At 39.3% G+C, this 20,933-nt stretch overlaps 1 protein-coding gene across 1 annotated transcript; it reads right to left on the reverse strand.

Moving 5' to 3' along the window:
- Window positions 1-2,385: 2,385 nt before the first annotated feature.
- LOC121382236 (bifunctional peptidase and (3S)-lysyl hydroxylase Jmjd7-like) lies at window positions 2,386-18,805 on the reverse strand. The gene is made up of 8 exons (XM_041511761.1): window positions 18,579-18,805; window positions 11,890-12,043; window positions 9,418-9,671; window positions 8,568-8,624; window positions 7,732-7,827; window positions 6,616-6,692; window positions 5,564-5,723; window positions 2,386-3,185 (listed from the first exon to the last, which is right to left on the reverse strand). The coding sequence occupies exons 1-8, from the start codon at window positions 18,649-18,651 to the stop codon at window positions 3,103-3,105; spliced, it is 954 nt and encodes a 317-aa protein (XP_041367695.1). The 5' UTR covers window positions 18,652-18,805; the 3' UTR covers window positions 2,386-3,102.
- Between the last annotated feature and the right edge of the window lie 2,128 nt (window positions 18,806-20,933).

Raw genomic sequence — 20,933 nt, forward strand, 5'->3', positions numbered from 1 at the left:
TGGGAGCACGGCTCACGGTCATTCGTGTCCTGGTGGAGTTTCTGGCTGTTTAGTAAGTCTGTTGTTAACATTACTAGATGAACGAGGCGAGAACGTTAAGGCTACGCCACACGATACGAGTGTCATGTACGAGAATAGCCCATTGCTTAGCAACCGATGAAATCGTAGCGTTTGTCTTGCCACAATCATCTAACCTCGTACAAGGCACTCGTATCATTCAATAATTACACCTCGGTGGATCCATTCAGCTGATTGGGTTTTTTCTTGTTCCAACCAGTGCACCGCGGCCGTAGTATGTGCATATAAAGGATCCATTGCTGTATTAGGAAAAATGTAGCGACTTCCTCTACGTGTCAGAATTACCAAATGTCTGACACCCAATAGCTGATGATTAATTAATCAATGTGCTCTACTGGTGTCGTTAAACAAAACAAACTTTAACATTCATTAATTAGGTTCAATATCCTGTCCTGGGTATACAATTCAGCTGTGTGTCCAGGACAGAGAATTAGTGGTTAGTTTGTTAGTAAGAGAGAAGTCAGTGTACATGTATATAGTGGTCATACACCTATCCATAGAGTCGTTAAACGTGCTCTGGGTGGGAGCCGGTACAGGGATGCGACCCTAGTATCTACCAGCTTAGTACCTACCAGTTTAAGTCCGGTGGCTGACCACAATATCACCAAGGCCGGTCACTCGTATCGTGTGACCTCACCTTTATACAAGCACACTACAACACGGCATGCAATACCGCACAGTGCGCTCGACTGGTTCTATCTAGTAATATTAAAGGGACATTCCTGAGCTTGCTGCAATGTAAGATTTTTTCGACAAATAAAATATTTCTATGATTGAACTTACAAATTAAATATATTTTCTTGTTTAGAATATCATTGTCTGTATATTCAATGTGTTTCTGGTCGTCTTAATATTTGTAAATAGCCCAACCTAGATTTTGTCTTCAAATAATTTCGTACGTACGAAAAAGCTATATTTTAGAAAATAAAATGTAATTTAACCTAGTATAAATATTAGAACGATCAGAAACACGTTTAATATACAGCCACTAATACGTAATTACAATCGTTAAAAAAATCTCTGTTAGTTGATAACATCTTAAAAGTTGCAGCAAACTGAGGAATGTCCCTTTAATATCAAAACATCATGATGACAGACATGTTGCAAGAATGGCGCTGGCAGTAACCAATGGTAGAGATAACGCATGGATTTCTTAAAACTCTAATTGTATTTCTGTCGTGTACTAGTAAATAGAGATTAATACATGAGTGACCGTTAGATACCATTTATCTCACAACGAGTTGTTTTAAAATGTATCTAACCAGCGAAAGCGAGTTTGATACGTTTTTAAACAACGAGTTGTGAGATAAATGGTATCTAACGGACACGAATGTATTATTCTGTTTCTTACATATCCGCAAATACCAGGTTTTAACATCTTTTTGGACTAAAAGTTATTTACAGCCGTTGCATTTGTAGCGAACTTACACGTCACAGACACATGATTGTCAGGTTAACTATACGTCACAATGTAATCTATTTCCACCGTGTTGCTTTTCACTGGCTGCTTGGCACTGGTGACCTGGTTATCACCTAGGAGCAGCCAGTTGTATGTCATGAAATTGTTAATACACATTCGTGTGTTAACAACCCATGTGTTATGGTGTTCTCACCAACGGGTGTGTAAGAAATAATGTTACAAGGCGGTTAAGCGAGATTGTAATTTTAAGTTTACGAAATTGTTTGATCCGGTTACTTATTTCTGACAAATATATTATAAAGTATTGTGTTAATAGATGTCATCTGTATATCCGTATATCTTGTACTGCTAATAAATGCTGGAATATTTTTCAGAAACGTTTTCGTTGTCTAAATGTGTAACAAAAGTTATGTTTGTTTTATTTAACGACGCCACTAGAGCACATTGATTTTTTATCTTATCATCGGCTATTGGACGTCAAACATATGGTCATTCTGACACTGTTTTTTAGAGGAAACCCGCTGTCGTCACATAGGCTACTCTTTTACGACAGGCAGCAAGGGACGACAGGCAGAAAGGGATCTTTTATTTGCGCTTCCCACAGGCAGAATAGCACAAACCATGACCTTTGTTGAACCAGTTATGGATCACTGGTCAGTGCAAGTGGTTTACACCTACCCATTGAGCCTTGCGGAGCACTCACTCAGGATTTGGAGTCGGTATCTGGATTAAAAATCCCATGTTTCGACTGAGATCCGAACCCAGTACCTACCAGCCTGTAGACCGATGGCCTAACCACGACGCCACCGAAGCCGGTAAATGTGTAACAGTGACTAAGCACTTATTGCCACAATAAACCAACAAAACAAAACAGACGACCGATTATCTTTAGTTGATGAATCACAATCTTTAATCTTGTGAACAGGCGCAAATGCAGGGGACGTTTCAAAGTGAATCCTCTCTTTTTTAATATAGTTTATGTAGGAGCATGACCTGTCCCCACCCATAGAAGCTTCCCTCGCCAAAGTCTATATCCCAAAACCCACACACACAGATACACACACTGCATAAGTTCCTGTACACGCCTGGTCAGTGATACATTGGTTGTTTCTACACCAACCGCTTACAATCATAACCAGCACATTGCAACCTTTACATGCCTCCATTAAATATCGGTGAGTTTCTTCAGTGAGTAATAAATAACACCAATGACACAATCGATCATGGCAACAGTTTATATGCATCGACCAACGGACAGGGCAGAACACACCACAGCTTTTGTGTTGTGTGAAATGATGACCACCAGAGACAAAACACTTGTCACAGTTGGAGAGACAAGGACTGGGATGTGGATTTACACGTCAAAAGAAGCTGAACAATAGATGCTGGCCATAGAGATGGAAGGAAAAGACAGGGAAGGTTGAGGGCAGGGGGTATCCATACTGGTTGGAATGGGATTTGAGGAATAGAATCTACTGCCAGAGACCGGTGCAGTGACGTGCAGCATGGCAACTTCATGGCCTGGAACACAAAGTCATGTTATCCCCACGGAATATCCTTAACTGCCTGCGGCTGTATTATCACACTAGTGGCACGCTGTTCCTTCATTTGACCACGTCCATCACTTTCTCAACAAACTTGTAGTAGTTGTACTTGATGTCGTAGTCCATGTCATACCAGTAGTTCACTGAAAGTGATAAACTGTCTTGATTAAACTAGCATTTAGAGCATGCTATTCTAGGTACTAGTATATATATATATATATATATATATATATATATATATATAGTAAAATACTCTTATAACGAACCGGAAGGGACCATGATAGTTCGTTATAGCAGTAGTTCGTTGTACACATTCGCATAAGTTAGTATAGGGAGATAAAACGGGATTTTACAATCGGTTCCTTCGATGCAGTAGTTCGTTCTAAGCGTGTTCGTTATAAGTGTACTTTACTGTATACCACAACTCGGTTGAATTGCACGGGGTGGTTGGATGCCACCACACCTTCTGCTCACAGCTAATTTTGTTCTGTTTTTAAAATATATTTTCCGACGTAGCTTGACCAGAACCTGTAGAAACTTCGCTCGCCAGTCTAGACCAGCATAATTTCCTGCACACAGGAATGGTGTGATACCCCCCCCCCCCCCCCCATTATCTCTAAACCCTCCATCTAGTGAGTGTCAGTTTGTAGCTGTTGCTATTCATATTTGCTTAATAAAACCACACAGAAGTAGTAGTTAACGATATCCATTGAAAGCAAACAATTTGAGTTGATCACAACTTTAGCTCTGTTTGCATCTTGTATTAATAGAAGAGATTATAGCGGGGGAGGTGGAGTGCAGTGGTAACATTTCACACTGGCATTCAGTATGGCTACATCTGCGTTTGTCCATATGGGCACAATAACAAACAAATGTTTGCATTAGTCTGTTCGATAAATCGTTACAACTGTCCAAGAACCAAGCTAAAAGAGTGTCTATTATTAAAGGGACATCCCTGAGTTTGCTGCAACTTTTTAGATGTTATCGACTAACAGAGACTTTTTGACGATTGTAATTACATATCCAATATATTTTTCTGCATAAAGTATTAGTGGTTGTATATTAAACGTGTTTTTTGGCCGTTCTAATATTTGTACTAGGTTCAATTTAATTTTATTTCCTAAAATATTGTTTTTTCATACATACGAAATTATTTGAAGACAAAATCCAGTTTGGGCTTTTTACAAATAATAAGACGACCAAAAACACATTGAATATACAGACACTGATATTTTAAACAAGAAAATGTATTTAATATGTAAGTTTAATCGTAGAAATACTGTATTAGTTGGAAACATCTTACAATGCAGGAATCACCTAAATAATCAAATTAAAATAAATAACAAATACGAAATTGATAGATAATAAAGTCACTGTACATTATAGCATTTGGTCTAAAGATAATAGCATTACACTCATATTTTGGACCTTTGTCACAGACGTGGATGTACAAACGAATATTATCCTCCATCACTAAACGATATTTGACAGAGCCAATGGTACAGAAATGATTGCTTTACAGGTCTGTATGGCTGTCTTATTGATGGAATGAATGAATGAATGAATGGATGAATGCTCAACGACACCCCAGCACGAAAAATACATCAGCTATTGGGTGTCAAACTATGGTAATGCAAACAAATAAAGTGATGATCAACATCAATATAAAAATTCAAGATTTAAATAAAATCAGTGTAAAGAACTGTGCAAAAATACAAATATCACAGATATATACTGACTTTTACTAAAAAAATCAATTTGTGTTGTATTGGCCATTCTCAAAGAGAATGTTACACCCCTGCACCACGGTGAGGTTACATCACGTGCAGGGGTCTTATAGATGGATGTAGCAACTCGTCACAGGATGAATCCCCGTCAATGGATTTGTTTTCATTCATAACAACCAATGCACCAAAGACCATGGTATGTACTCTCTTGCTTATGGGAAAGTGTATATACAAAATATCCTTTTTTACTTTATCGGTTGAAGTAGCCTGTTTGATGGTTAAAAAAACTCTCCTCTCTTCTCTCTTCAAATGTCAAAACAAAAATCCAACATAACATACTAGTAGTTAGACACCACATACCCGTAGTTTAAAATCTGCTGATGTGCCATTAAACAAACATTCCTTTCCTTTCGTTTGATCCAACACATGCCATATTAGGTGGTTGTGACCTACCTACCTCCCTCTCTCTCTCTCTCTCTCTCTCTCTCTCTCTCTCTCTCTCTCTCTCTCTCTCTCTCTCTCTCTCTCTCTCTCACACACATGCCATATTTGGTGGTTGTGACCTCCCTCCCTCCCTCCCTCTCTCTCTCTTTCCCCCCCCCCCCCCCCTCTCTCTCTCTCTCTCTCTCTCTCTCTCTCTCTCTCTCTCTCTCTCTCTCTCTCTCTCTCTCTCACCAAATGTTGAAATAACAATAATATTATTTAACACCAAATAGCCACAGTTTAAAATGTGCTGAGGTGTCATTACAAAAACATTCCTTCCCTTTCCTTATATCCATCAAATAGCGACATACCAGCAATACAGCCGTGTGACTGTCGCACGTGGTGGAACCACATCGCCGGCAGGTACAGGGTCTCCCCGGCATTGACAGTCACTTCGTAACGGTGCGCGTTGGCGAAGTCTGGATACTTTGTCAGGTCAGGTCGCAGCGGATCAATGTCAATCCAGGGAACCTACAGTGAGAGGGCCTCGTAAGTTGGATAACTTGTGCCCAATCCGTTTGTATACATGTATATACATTATATGCAATAAAATAGGTTTTCAATCAAACCTACAGTGAAATTAACAACAGAAAGAAAGAAAGAAAGAAATGTTTTATTTAACGACGCACTCAACACATTTTATTTACGGTTATATGGCGTCACACATATGGTTAAGGACCACACAGATTTTGAGAGGAAACCCGCTGTCGCCACTACATGGGCTACTCTTCCGATTAGCAGCAAGGGATCTTTTATTTGCACTTCCCAGAGGCAGGATAGCACAAACCATGGCCTTTGTTGAACCAGTTATGGATCACTGGTCAGTGCAAGTGGTTTACACCTAAACATTGAGCTTGCGGAGCCTCACTCAGGGTTTGAGTCGGTATACTGGATTAAAAATCCCATGCCTCGGTTGGGTCCGCACAGTACCTACCAGCCTGTAGACCGATGGCCTGCCACGACGCCACCGAGGCCAGTATTAACAACAGAAAAAAATCAACATCCGACATCTTGTAGAAACCTCTGTGTCGATAGGATCAATGGAAAGTACAGTATTGTACTGGTGTAGACAAGAATCTAGAGGCTTGGAACAGTGAAAATTATTAACTTTCGAGTATACTAGTATCCATTTTATAACGAAAATCCAGAAACACCAATATTCATCAACATTTGCGAATGTATTTAAATGAAAACCTCGAAAAATAATAGAACTATGCACAAAAATAAAAAATGTTGACATATCACACACACACACACACACACACACACACACACACACACACACACTTAGTCCCCAGTAATATAAACCTGTAGCCTATTTCATTTTGGTGTTTTATTTCTTTCTATTTATAACAAAGGTTACCTGTCCTGAATCAGTGTCATCTTCAATCTCAAACTCCCCAGAGTCTTTCAACTTATACTTTGCTGCTTGGTACAACACTAGAAAACAACACAATATTGGTAAAAATAAATTTAAATAAATACATAAAACAAATATTCAATTAATCAATAAGTAAATAAATAAATAATCAAATATTTCACAAGTTTAAATGGCGATATTTAATTTTTGTTTTTCTACCCTGCAAGAGCTATAAATATATTACTTACACACTGGTTGGTGAGAACATCATTTTTTATTTTTGATAACACATAGTTGTTTACACATGTACATGTGCTAACAATTTCAAGACGCACGATTGGCTGTTCGAAGGCCATAAATCCAATGAAAAAACAGCATGGTCGAAATCGATTACACTGTGACTATAGTTAACCTGACAATCATGGGTCTGTGATGCGTAAGTTAGCTACAAGTTGCAAGTAAATAACTTTTAGTTGAAAAAGATGTTAAATTTTGCTTTAAACCTGGTTTTTCAGGATGTGTAAGAAAAACTCGCTCGTTAGATACATTTTTAAAACAACTCGTTGTAAGATAAATGGTATCTAACAGCCACTCAAGTATTATTCCCTATTTAATAATAATTGATCTGTAGTGGGGGTTTTAATATCAGACATGGGGGTATTTTATAAGTGGGATGGCATGATATTTTCCTGAGAGGGTGCATGGAATATATCAGTATTGCTCCATTTTTTGTCATAAAAATGTACAAAATATATTCCTGATCGGCTCGATATTAAAACAAGCTGGAGGGGTGTCTAACACCTGGAATGCCAATGTTGCATACCATATAAATTCATTATCAGCGAAACACAGTTTTAAAATAAACTACTAACTGAAATAACAACCCTGCCATTTTCACTGGAATGCAATGATAAAAACAGAATGTAAAATTGGTGTTGATGCAAAACAAATAAGTTTAAAGTTTTGCTCTTTTTGATGACGTATATGTATCGTATCACGTGCAGTCTATGGAAACAATTACAGGTAAATGAGTTATACAGATAAGATTAATCAAGCATACAGGATATGTACCAAGACAAGACACTAACTTTTGAGAATCAAGAATAAAAGAGTACAAACCATAAGGCACAAATGGTTGATCAGTCGGCGGTATAAGAATAAACGTCTTCCAACCAGACACGACACAATATAGATTTTCATATGGGTCACGGTGCACTGCGTAAACGATGAGAAATCATGTTGTTTTAGTTTCAGCTAAACATTTCTCTTTCTAAATAGCAATAAACATGGCATCTTTTATCTGAAGATTTGCATCAATAGGTTCACCTTGATGACAATATTTACTTTACGTCTCTGTGTGTGCCCGCATGTTATTTTGGTGATATCTTTAGGAAAAAAAATAAAAAATAACATCAATATTAATATGAAGATCCCCTTCATAGTCTATTCCTTGACGTGGTAAGGGGGCTTATATGTCTCAGTGACCCAGAGAGCTAGGGACACTCAAGCTAGACTGGTCAATGAGTAGAGGCTAGACTCATATGGACTACGGGTGAGGTAACCCTAACAGAAACCTCGAGTGCTGATGTCAGAGGTATTGAACCGCACGGCGCACTCTAATAGACCACAATACCATGCATCAACAGCTATTCAAGCGAACGAAAAGAAGAATATGAAGATTAGCAATGTAAAACATCCAACACTATCCTTATTAATGAAGATTTGACCTTATTGCTGTGATTAAAACGGGTATACAAATAGTTAGAAAATATTATTTAGACAAGCACCATGTGGATTTTCATGTAGAACGTGATGCTTTAAACCTGATAATTGGATAATATAAAGTATATATACCGACACCACTAGAGCACAATGATTAATAAATCATTGGCTAAGCATACTGGATGTCAAACATTTGGTAATTTGTACATTATATATTTCAAAAATATACGAACTTGATGTGACTGCTCGACCGTCACCCATCCAGAAGTTAACAGCATCTGGGGCTTTTCCTGCAATAAAAGTAATTATAAATCAAAGGAAGGAAGGAAGGAAATGTTTAATTTAATGACGCACTCAACACATTTTATTTACAGTTATATAGCATCAGACATATGGTTAAGGACCACACAGATATTGAGAGAGGAAACCTGCTGTCGCCACTTCATGGGCTACTCTTTTCGATTAGCAGCAAGGGATCTTTTATATGCACCATCCCATAGAAAGGATAGCACATACCACGGCCTTTGATGTACCAGTCGTAGTGCACTGGCTGGAGCGAGAAATAGCGCAATGGGCTCACTAACGGGGATCGATCCCAAACCGACCGCGCATCAAGCCAGCGCTGTACCATTGGGCTACGCCTCGCCCCTTATAAATCAAAGAGACACAAATATATTACAAAATAAAACAAAGCTTTCGACCCTAAAATATATTTAGAACATTTTAATGCATGAAGATAAAATCAAAAAACTTTTAAACAGTGTAATATCACTGTGAAACTATTCTGATCTATCTAAATTATCTTACAACATAACGATAACCGTATCTAGGGCCAACCAGCACTTTCTATTTGCGAAATGCCATATCCCCTAAGAAAATCCTACATATACGCACCTGACAGCAGAATGTAATATTTAAAATATTTGAGGGGATGCCTTTTCCCCCCAGATCGCCCCCTCCCCCTCTCGCTTTCAACTATATTGCAGCCTTTGTTCGCTTGGTTCCACTATATGTAAGAGGGGGGAAAAACCTCTCCGACGGACCGGGTAAATGTAAATATAAACACAATACCATAAAACCTACCAAAAGCCTCGGACCCGAGACTGAGATCAGACTCAACGTCGTCAATGATCGGCGCAAACTCGTCCGCGAGATTCGAGTTCTGTTTCTGTATGTACGGCACGCCGGGCACGTGGTCGTTGTGATCTAGGGCATCCAGAAACTCTCCCATCGTCATCCGTCTCTCGTCCGGCATCACGAACTTCCCACAGTGCACTGCGTCAGCGTACCCGTTAGGAGTCAGTGTCACAGTCACAGTCTGCTGACCCATCTTCTCTCTGGCAGAAGCGAAACCAAGTTTTGGTGAGGCGGGTGGGGCAAAGGCTAGGATCTGATGTTTGTCGTCTTTATTGCTATTTACATTCCTCTCAGATTTATAAGCTATTCGGACTATTTACACGTAGTTTTAATTCGATAATTATATATTCCGACAAACAGGTAACAAACTGTTAATGCTCTCTCTCTCTCTCTCTCTCTCTCTCTCTCTCTCTCTCTCTCTCTCTCTCAATCTCTCTCTCTCTCTCTCTCTCTCTCTCTCTCTCTCTCTCTCTCTCTCTCTCTCTCTCTCACACACACACACACATGGTATGTGCTTTTCTGTCTGTGTTAAAGTGCAGATAAAAGATCCTTTGATGCTGACGACTGATATCCACTAGTCGTTAAAAAAAACCCACTATAACTTTTAACAGTTATCTGTAGTGGACGTGAATGGCAAAGGTACTCAAAACATACCTTTAACTAGGTTCAAAACCAACAGGCTAATCAATTCCACATCCCCTGCGTGTGCTGTAACCTCACCGTGGTGCAGGGGTGTAACATTCTCTTTGAGAATGGCCAGTACAGCACAAAATTGGAGTTTTAAGTAAAATTCAGTATCCGTAAAATTCTGTGATATTTGTGTTTTTGTACAGTTCTTTACACTGTTTTTGTTTAAGTCTTGAATTTTTATATTGATGTTGATCATCACTTTATTTATTTGCATTACCATAGTTTGACACCCAATAGCCGATGTATTTTTCGTGCTGGGGTGTCGTTAAACATTCATTCATTCATTCATTGCTCCTAGGTGATGACCATGTCACCAGTGCCATGCAGCCAGTGAAAAACAACACGGTGGAAATAGACACTGTGACGTATAGTTAACCTGGCAATCACGTGTCTGTGACGCGGAAGTTCGCTACAAGTTCAACGGCTGTAAATAACGTTTAGTCGAAAAAGATGTTAAAATTTGCTTAAAACCTGGTTTTTGAGGATATGTAAGAAATAGAATAATACATTCGTGTCCGTTAGATACCATTTATCTCACAACTCGTTAGATACATTTAAAACAGCTCGTGAGATAAATGGTATCTAACGCCCACTCATGCATTGTTCTCTATGTACCCTTTTTGTCAGGAGTGACACGAACCTTTCAAAATGTGGAATTGAATGAATGAATGAATGTTTAACGACACCCCAGCACGAAAAATACATCGGCTATTGGGTGTCAAACTATGATAATGCAAACAAATAAAGTGATGATCAACATCAATATAAATATTCAAGATTTAAATAAAAACAGTGTAAAGAACTGCAAAATACAAATATCACAGATAGATGATTTACTTTTACTCAAAATTTCAATTGTATCTCGAAGAAAACATGGGGATTTGTGCTGTATTGGCCATTCTCAAAGAGAATGTTACACCCCTGCACCACGGTGAGGTTACAGCACGCGCAGGGTCACCTAGGAGCAGCCAGTCGTATGTCTTGAAAATGTTAACACACGTACCCATGTGTTATCAAAAATAATGCATGGTGTCACTGTTCTCACCAACGGGTGTGTAAGAAAGACAGTTATTAACTTAACAGAACAAACAATAAAATGTGTCGTGTGTATCCATAATATATGGGTTACCCATCACGAATCTGAGTAGCATCACGAACGATATGTAATGAGTAAGGTGGGTCGATTCTAGAACAAAGGAGTAAATCAAACGGGTGAAAAAGAGACACTGTGATATACATCATGTTTTCTACCAAGCATATCATAGAACATGTACCTTACTAAATTACCACAGTAAAGGAAGCAAGTCATGTGATGCAGAATCAAATTGATGGTTTTATAATTCGTCATCTCAATATGTTAAGTACAGGTACGACCATGATTGCTTCCTTCTAAACTTCCATTTGAGTTTGCATGAGATAAATATTTTCCAGTCACGTCGTATATTAAGCTATTGTTATTAAAAACATTAAATTAAAAATCCAGCAGCAACGGATAGTACCTGGCTTATTTAAGGATTTATTGAAAAACATTCAGACACATTGCTGTACAATGTAAAACAAGAGGACAATACAAGTATATAGTCAACTTAAAATCAATGACAAGAACGCATATGAAAATTGACTGAGATGTCACTGGCTTCCTTATGCTTCCTTTTATCACGGAAGAATAATGTGTAATAATCGATTTAATTAAAAAAATAAAAATAAAGAAAGGACTGTTTTACAAACCGGATATAGGTTGGCGACCATTTGGTGAGTGCCGGCCAGTGATCAATGAGTCCACGGAGAACTACTGGTTTGTTGGGCGACACAAACTCTCGGTAGAACGCGAGGGCACTGGGTACTGCGTCCAGACTTTGAACTGCACCACCTAGCGAGAACTCTGAAGTGAAAAACAAGAAAATACAAAAGTCGTACGACTTCTCGACAGTTCTTACTAGAACAACACGCTTTTATCTGAACAGCACCACCTAGAAAGAAGTCTGGAGTTAAAAACAAGAAAATACAAACATCGTTTGACTTTGCCGCTCTTACTGAAATAAGACTCATGACACCAAGACGCATACATTAGGAATCCACGCCGTCTTATGTGTGTTCATACGTGCGTGAAGTGACGAGAATGTACTATCTGAATTGTTCATATAACGATTACAAATACACACACTGACAAATGTGCTGCCCCATCTTCGCGACCCAAGGTACCATTTCGTACAGTATACTGCATTTCGTATGGTGTAGACACGAAATGGTACCTGCTTGCGAAGATGGTGCTGCCCATGAGGAAGTTTGCACGAAACGTGTGTTGTTCCATCAGAACAATACACCTGCTCACAGGTCGGTGATCGATATGGCTCTTTGACATAACAGTGGCTGCCAGCTTATACCAGCTTATTCCCCAGATCTAGCACCGTCTGACTATATATTTCCTAACCTGACACAGGAGCTAGCTGGCAGACATTACACAACTGATAATGATGCCATCTCCACTGTCTTGGGGGGGGGGGGGGGGGGGGGGGGGGGGTATCTACAGGAAGAATCCTTTTTTGTCAGACGGATCCATGCAGTGTAGTGCCATTGGAAAAAAATGTGTTGACCTCAAAGGGGACTACTTTGAAAAGTAACAAGTAGACATGTCCAGAGGGTAAGTTAACTCCTAGTTAGGTCAAGAACGGTTTTTTTTTATCACCCACCGTAGACCCATTATCAATACACCAATGTGGTCTGAAACAAAACAATTGCCGAGAAGATTAATCAATTTTGTTTAGAAAATTATTGTCAAGAGTATTAACGAGCATTACATATTTTTGGCGTAAATAGACGTTACGCGAGGTATAAAAGATTCCAAATTTGGCGTTGAACGGCTCCTAGAGTATGTTTAATACTGAAATTACAGCAGTTCATGGGTCAGAAAACCAAATTATAATGTGAGTTTCATTAAACAATTAGACATTGCGGTTTTTCGGTGTGCAAACCATAACGTCGCTTGCAACATTTACTGCATACAGAACGTGATCGGTAAAATGTACGGTTATTATGGCGCAAACATCAGCTCAAAGAAGCATGTATTCTTATTAAAATAGTTACACCATAAATGAGGCAGTTGTTATTTTGCACAAGCGAAGTACCGTAGGGATGTATCGCAAGACCGTCGCCAGGTGTGGGTGTGTGTATGTGTGTGTGTGAGAGAGAGAGAGAGAGAGAGAGAGAGAGAGAGACAGAGAGACAGAGAGAGAGACAGAGGGGATACAGAGAGAGAGAGAGAGAGAGAGGGGGGGGGGGGGGTGAGGGAGAGTGGGGAAGGGAGTGCAGATTCTGTTGCTATAACTACCAGTATCCACATTTGTGAACAAAATGTTGTTTTTTTATGCCATTCAAAATTCTTGGATCCATTCCTGCCTCCTCTTCAGAATGTCAATAATCTAAGAAGGCTTTGCAACTACACGCGTGCGTCCATGACCGAACAGCGCCTTACTGGATTGGTATTAATGCGTATTCATTACACCAGTAACATGGCTATTGAGAAAGCGGTCGACATATACGCCAAACTCCAAACTCTCTGCGACATAATGGGCTGGTGAAAGTAGAACTATGGCAAACCACAAGTCAACCTGCTGCCCAGCTGAGATTGTTATAAACAGTAACTTGTTACAAGTTAGGCTTACTATCTTTAAAGGGACATTCCTGAGTTTGTTGCAATTGTAAAGATGTTATCGACTAATAAAGACTTGTTAACGATTATAATTATATATCAAATATATTTTTCTGCATAAAATATTAGTGGCTGTATATTAAAGGGACATTCCTGAGTTTGCTGCATTGTAAGATGTTTCCGACTGATAAAATATTTCTACGATTAAACTTACATATTAAATATATCTTCTTGTTTAGAATATTAGTGACTGTATATTCAATGTGTTTCTGGTCGACTTAATATTTGTAAAAAGCCCAAACTGGATTTTTGTCTTCAAATAATTACGAAAAAATAATATTTGAGAAAATTAAATAAAACTTAACCGTGTACAAATATTAGAACGATCAGAAACACGTTTAATATAGAGCCACTAATATTTTATGCAGAAAAATATATCTGATATGTAATTACAATCGTTAAAAAGTCTCTGTTAGTCGACAACATCTTAAAAATTGCAGCAAACTCAGGAATGTCCCTTTAAAAGTGTTTTTGATCGTTCTAATATTTTTACTAGGTTAAATTTCATTGTATTTCCTAAAATATATTTTTTTAATTACATACGAAATTATTTGAAGACAAAATCCAGTTTGGGTTTCTTGCAAATATTAAGACGACCAGAAACACATTGAATATACAGACACTAATATTCTAAACAAGAACATATATTTAATATGTAAGTTTAATCGTAGAAATATGTTATTAATCGTAAATATCTTACAATGCAGCAAACTCAGGAATGTCCCTTTAATTGGTAACCTTTTTCTTCAAAGCCATTTATTTGTTTTAACTGTATGTAATATTTGCAGCATTTTGATAACCTAAAATTTCTTATGCATTTAAGGTGATTTTAGATCGCATCGTGAAACAGATACCTGGTCAGTAATGCGGCTAATTCTCTACCTAGAATGCAGGAAATGGCTTTCAAAACACGATTTTCAATATTATTTCGGGGGAGGGATGCTATTGGATCCCCCTAGCAGACTCGGGCCCTTGGGTTCCTCGAAGTTCGTAGACGTACAACCCTTCCGAAATGTCTTGCGACGAGCTTGTATTGTTCTGGGGAGTGGAAATCCTTCTCCTAAAGACTAAACATTTGACAGTGGTTCTTGAGCACGAAGATGTAAACAGACACTTAGATTTACTTGATTAACAATTCATCAGCATGCCTTGTACTCAAAAGCGTATAAGTTACAATCCTATTTAGTTCATACTTTTATATATAAAAAAACCCGTATATTTAATCTCAAGTAATTTCTTTTTAGTTACAAGAACAGGAGAAGAGAATTCGAATAACTGGACTCTATATCTGCTATATAAGTAAATTATCTTAGCAGACATACTAATTACGTGTTCTGGAAATCTCACGGACAATGAATGCCAAGATGGCGTGGCCAGATTAATCAAAGGAATCGCCAGCACATCCATCAGTTTGAGAACCATGACATTCTACATGTCGTACCGACTAAATTAGTATAATGACGTCCATATGTCCAAGTGCAACGTCTAAACGGCTATTCACCTTTTCGAACCGTTAGGCGCAGTACTAGTTAAAGCTGCTAAATTCGTAGGGAATATGGGTCCCGCCAATGAAAATGGAAAGACTTTCTTTCTAAGTTTTTCTTTTTCCAAGTTCATTTTTCTTAAAACACATAATTTTAGTGCTTCGATTAAACACACCAGAATTTTTTTGATTTATTAGGAAGAAAATAGCCTTTTACTGACCCAATAGAATTCGGGAGTTAAAGAGGTCAATTTTTTAAATTACTGCCCATTTCTTTAAAATCCAAGATCATACTTGCAGACTTGCAGTGTTCGTATTGTAGCTTTCAAAATGTTTTGTCATCGTGTAGCATAGAATTAATCATACACATTCCTAGAACCACCCTTGCAGCTCTAAAAGCGACGCCAAACGAAATGAGTGCCTCGTACGAGAATGGTCACAATAACAGCCGACTAACAAGACGAAGATTACGAATTCATGGGTTGCTATGACGTCGGTAATTCGTGTGGCTATTTTCATACGAGGTACTCGTATGGTGTGGCGTCGCTTTAATACTTGTTTTAATGTCATCTTTACTTGTATCATACATTTAATACGACACATTCGCTCAAACTATATACCATCAACCAGATTTGTGTGTGTGTGTGTGTGTGTGTGTGTATGTGTGCGCGCGCGCACAATGTGTGTTGGGGTTATGATCTCTTGTATACTTGCATCATGAAGAACAGTAGGTAAAAACGTGAAACTTTTCGGGGAATTAAGTTTTAAAGTGTTTTCTAAAACGTTATTTAAGACTCACTGAAATTATTAGCATAAATCTGAACGACAAAAGCGTAATACATGATCAGGACCGTATCTCTGCACAATGCAGAGTCGAATGAGCATTTTACAAAATATTGGTCGAGTCCATGAATCTCTATCTAGTGCCTCGTCTATAGGTAACACAGACGTAGGTGTGTGTGTGTGTGTGTGTGTGTGTGTGTGTGTGTGTGTGTGTGTGTGTGTGTACATATATATACATGTATAAATATATAAAAACCATCGCTGCTGCTAAAAAATGAGGGGGGGGGGCACAACACACACACACACCAATACCCCCACACCACCCCGCTTCCTACGCCAGTGGGTAATAATAGCGACCTTGTTTTAATGCATGCTGTTTTTGTAAAGGTTATCCTAGCTGATTATGTTGTGTGTCTCAGCGATCTAGAAAACACTTTCAAACTTGGTTCCCGGAAAACATTTAAGGAATTGAAAATCAAATGTGGACAGTCTTTGTTCACAACTAATCCACTACTACTATAGTATTTGTTAAATGCTTTATGACAGGTTATGATCAGTTATCAACAGAATGACAGAAGAACACATAACCAGGCGGACTGCATCTTTGTAAGCCAACGTGCAATTCCATATAGCATACGGCATTTACAAAATGCAGATATCTTTTGTTCTTTGTTGTCTACTGGGTTTTTTTTGTGAGGTTTCTTTTGGAGGAGTTATTGGGGGGGGGGGGGGGGGGGTTGGTGATTTTCTTTAACTTTGCTTTTATTGTTTGTTTTTGGATGTTGTTGTTTTTGTTTGTCGTTGTTGGGATGTGTGGGGTGTTTTTGTTTGTTTTTTGTTGTTGTTTTGTTTTGTGTGGGTTTTTTTTTTTGGGGGGGGGGGGGGGACGGGGGTGGAATGTTGTTTTTGTTTTGTAAACGTGTTACTTGCTTGGGGTTTTTTCATAATATTAATAACCTTTAATCACGTTTAATACTTATGAATGATTAATGAATGAATAACATCCCAGCACAAGGATACATTGCCATTAAGTGTTAAAAAGGTATATAATATTCTATTATGATACTACTAGTATGCCTTCATCAGTATATATGTAGGCTACGTACATCATTCAAACAATGTATACAACAAGAAGCGGAAGATGCGGAGATGGTGGGGAACTGGTCATAATATTAATATAGGTGTTAATATCTAAGTACTTTAAGGTTTAGTACAACAATTATCTATTGCTACACAAGATATAATATATTTCTAATTAGCATAAAGGTAACGTTTTTCTTTCTGGTACTGCACTGACTGGAACGAAACATTATTTTAAAAGATCAACTTGGGGAGGGGGGGGTCCACTCTACTACTAGCACGTACTAGAGATTAAGCTGATTCAAACCCAATTCGAAACCTGAACACTGTCGTAGTTTTCTTCTTCTTCTTCTTCTTCTTCTTCTTCTTCAGTAGTCCAGTCTGTAAAATGAAATCAGCTGTCTTTTTCATTTCTCCTCTGTCACCATAGAGTTTGGTTTGTATGGTTGTTTCAATGGGCCACTCAGATTGTCTCAAACCTTGCAAGTTGGTGAAGGTGCTAGCTTGAACATGTTGAACATGTGAGCCTTTAGTCTGTTGTGGCCTGTGTGGAGTCTTAACAGAGTTACTTGATCCACTTGGCTGAGAAGGTGATAATCATCCCTCACTGTCCTAGGCTTATTGGCTGACCTGATCAGGGTTTTCTTTTCTGAGAAGCTAACTCTATTGTTTGGTTGTATTTGTTTCGCTCCTAGCTTGGCTAGCCTATCTGCTTCTTCAATTCCTGGGATCCCACAGTGGCCTGGAATCCATTGTAGGGCCACTCATATATATCCTTTACCAGTTCTTGGATGTCTTCCATTAGATGAGGAAGTTTGTCTCCTTCTAACGCTTGCAGGACTGAACGAGAATTTGACAGGAGGACAATTTGTTGACATTCGTAGTTAGGGTAGGCGTGTGGGCCATCAATCCCCACCACCACCACCGAATATCTGCACATAATATTTGCCCGAATTTTATATTTTGCTCCAGCACTAGGGGAGCAGTTACCCCCTGGCCCGTCTCGTACGCTTATCCCCCCCCCCCCCCGGCCCCCACCCCATTACACCTTGTATATTTGCGTGTTTCCCGACAACAGGCGTAAAAATACATTGTGGGTGCTAGTGCAAGGCCTCGAACACGGACCCATTTTCTACGTCCGATTCGGACTATGTGGGTGCCAACCCTCCATGAGGATGCTCCCACCCCACCCCACCCTACCCCATATAGAAAATCCTGGTTGTGCCAATGATTCACATTTGTTAAAATAGATCGATGATAACAAGGGTAATTACATTCAGAGCTGACAGAGGTAATTAAATGAAACGGAAACAAAATATGCACGGTAATAGGACAAATGTTTGAAAGATAATGCTTACTTACCTCTTGCTTCTTGACTTAAGAATTTAAAACAGTCCTTTATTTTAGTTCTCGTAGATTTAGAATACTCGCTCATTATTTAGCACTCATCTGTAAGATAACTGATGTATTAAACCTACGATTTGTTGTTCAAACAAAAATCCACATATCCAATGTTGTTCAACTGGTTTCCTTAATATACTACGCAGGTGCAACACTAAAAGCCCCAAAGACAGTGTGTTGCTGAATCGACTGGCCTCGTAGTGTCCACGCCACCCGACATATGGCTGGTAGGTACTGGGTTCGTCTCGTAGTACCGGGCTTCCACCCAGTGCGAGTTTAATGATTAAATGAGTTGGTGTAAGACACTACGTGTAAGACACTACGTGTAAGACAAGCGCGCTTGAACCTCATTATAAATTGATATAATTACGGAAATAATTATAAATTAATGATTAATTAATGTAGCCTAGCTGAATCGGATATATGAATAGTTTATAAACTTTAATTAAGCTTGTGAGAGAGATTTTATGTTGTTTCAGTTTTAGTCAGGGGCGGATCCAGGATTTTGTAAAGTGGATAACAAAATTCTAAAAGGAGCAATTAAAGTTTGTTGGAGGCTAATGAGCAGAGCTCCCAAAGGGACCAAGATCTATAAGGGATTCCGATGCCTGCTCCCCGGAATAATTCGAAATAACTATGCTCAGGAAGAATAAAGGAAGGAAGGAAATCTTTTATTTAACGACGCACTCAACACATTTTATTTACGGTTATATGGCGTCAGACATATCGTTAAGGACCACACAGATATTGAAGGAGTAAACCCGCTGTCGCCACTTCATGGGCTACTCTTTTCGATTAGCAGCAAGGTATCTTTTTATATGCACCATTCCATAGACAGGATAGCACACACCACGGCCTTTGATCCCAAACCGACCGCGCATCAAGCGATCGCTTTACCACTGGGCTACGTCTCGCCCCAACTATGCTCAGAGACGCGTTTTTATATATATACGAGTATTGTTTATGATGCATTAAAAAAAAAGTTGGCATTTTAAAAGAACGGGGGTGGGGGGCATGTTTATAAACAATTTAGCCTATTGATATATTTTTTAATAAGTTACAAACATTTAGCCTTTATTATCCTATTCATTATTGGGCAGGACGTAGCCTAGTGGTAAAGTACTCGCCTTATGCTCGATCAGTCTTAGGTCAATCTGATTTCTCATTCCAGCCGGTGCTGCAGCGGGTTTCCGCTCTCATTATCTGTGTGGTCCTTAACCACATAGCAGATGCCAATTAATCGTGTTGAGTGCGTCGTTAAATCAAATATTCCTGCTATCCTTCCGTAATACAAGCGCAGGTCCAGCGCCCCCCCCCCCCCCCCCCCCCCCCCCCTCAAAATTTCGAAATGTCCCAAGTAATCTAGTGTGCAGAAAATTAACAGGGCCTACAATGAATTTGTGTTTTGGGGGAATATAGCTACTACTCAAAAGAATGTAAGGGTCAGACGATATTTTCGACATTATTTTCTGAATGTCAATTATATTAGCTAGACCATAATGTCACGCATTTGACGAAAGTGGGTCTAAGCAACCCATAAATGAATTAAAATCCACTGTCATTGACACTGTCGACTAGTTCTAATGGCGAAAACATGCTTACATTTGCACGTAAATTAGGGCGAAAGCGAAAGGTCTGCTAAGTGCCCATAACTTGCTTTTTCACAAAGCGCTTCATTTGCACGCTTTGCATGTGTATTCCATGTTCCCAATGCTGAATTTCCGTATAATTGGAGCTTGCGTTCGTGTACGGTGCACACTCCAAATTTGACAATGGTACGACGTCAACTGACTATCGAAGATCGAGGAAGGGCTATTGCTTGGCTTCAGGATGGCAATACGCAAAGAAATGTTGCTCTGAGACTTGGTGTCAGTCAGAGTGTCGTTGGCCGACTGTGGCAACGGTACCAAGCAACGAATTCTGTTCGAAATCGTCCACGTTCGGGAAGACCCCGAGGCACTACAAATAGAGAGGACCGCTACATCACCAATATGGCTCTACGTCAACGCACAACCACTGCACGCCGATTACGTGACAATCTGCGGACTGCGACTGGAACTCGAGTGTCTGATCAAACCATACGCAATCGTCTGAGAGCCACTAATCTACGCTGCCGTCGCCAGGCTGTTCGACCACCACTCCTACCACGTCACAGAACGGCCAGACGTCACTGGTGCACACTTCATCTGCGGTGGCAACGTGTTCAGTGGGATCGAGTGATGTTCACTGATGAGTCCAGGTTTAGTCTCCAGTTCAACGACGGTCGGGTTCGTGTCTACAGACGTCCTGGGGAGCGCTTCGCTGACGTTAACGTTA

Source organism: Gigantopelta aegis, chromosome 9 (genome assembly GCF_016097555.1).
Source record: "Gigantopelta aegis isolate Gae_Host chromosome 9, Gae_host_genome, whole genome shotgun sequence".
In the NCBI taxonomy this organism is placed as follows: Eukaryota; Metazoa; Mollusca; class Gastropoda; order Neomphalida; family Peltospiridae; genus Gigantopelta; species Gigantopelta aegis.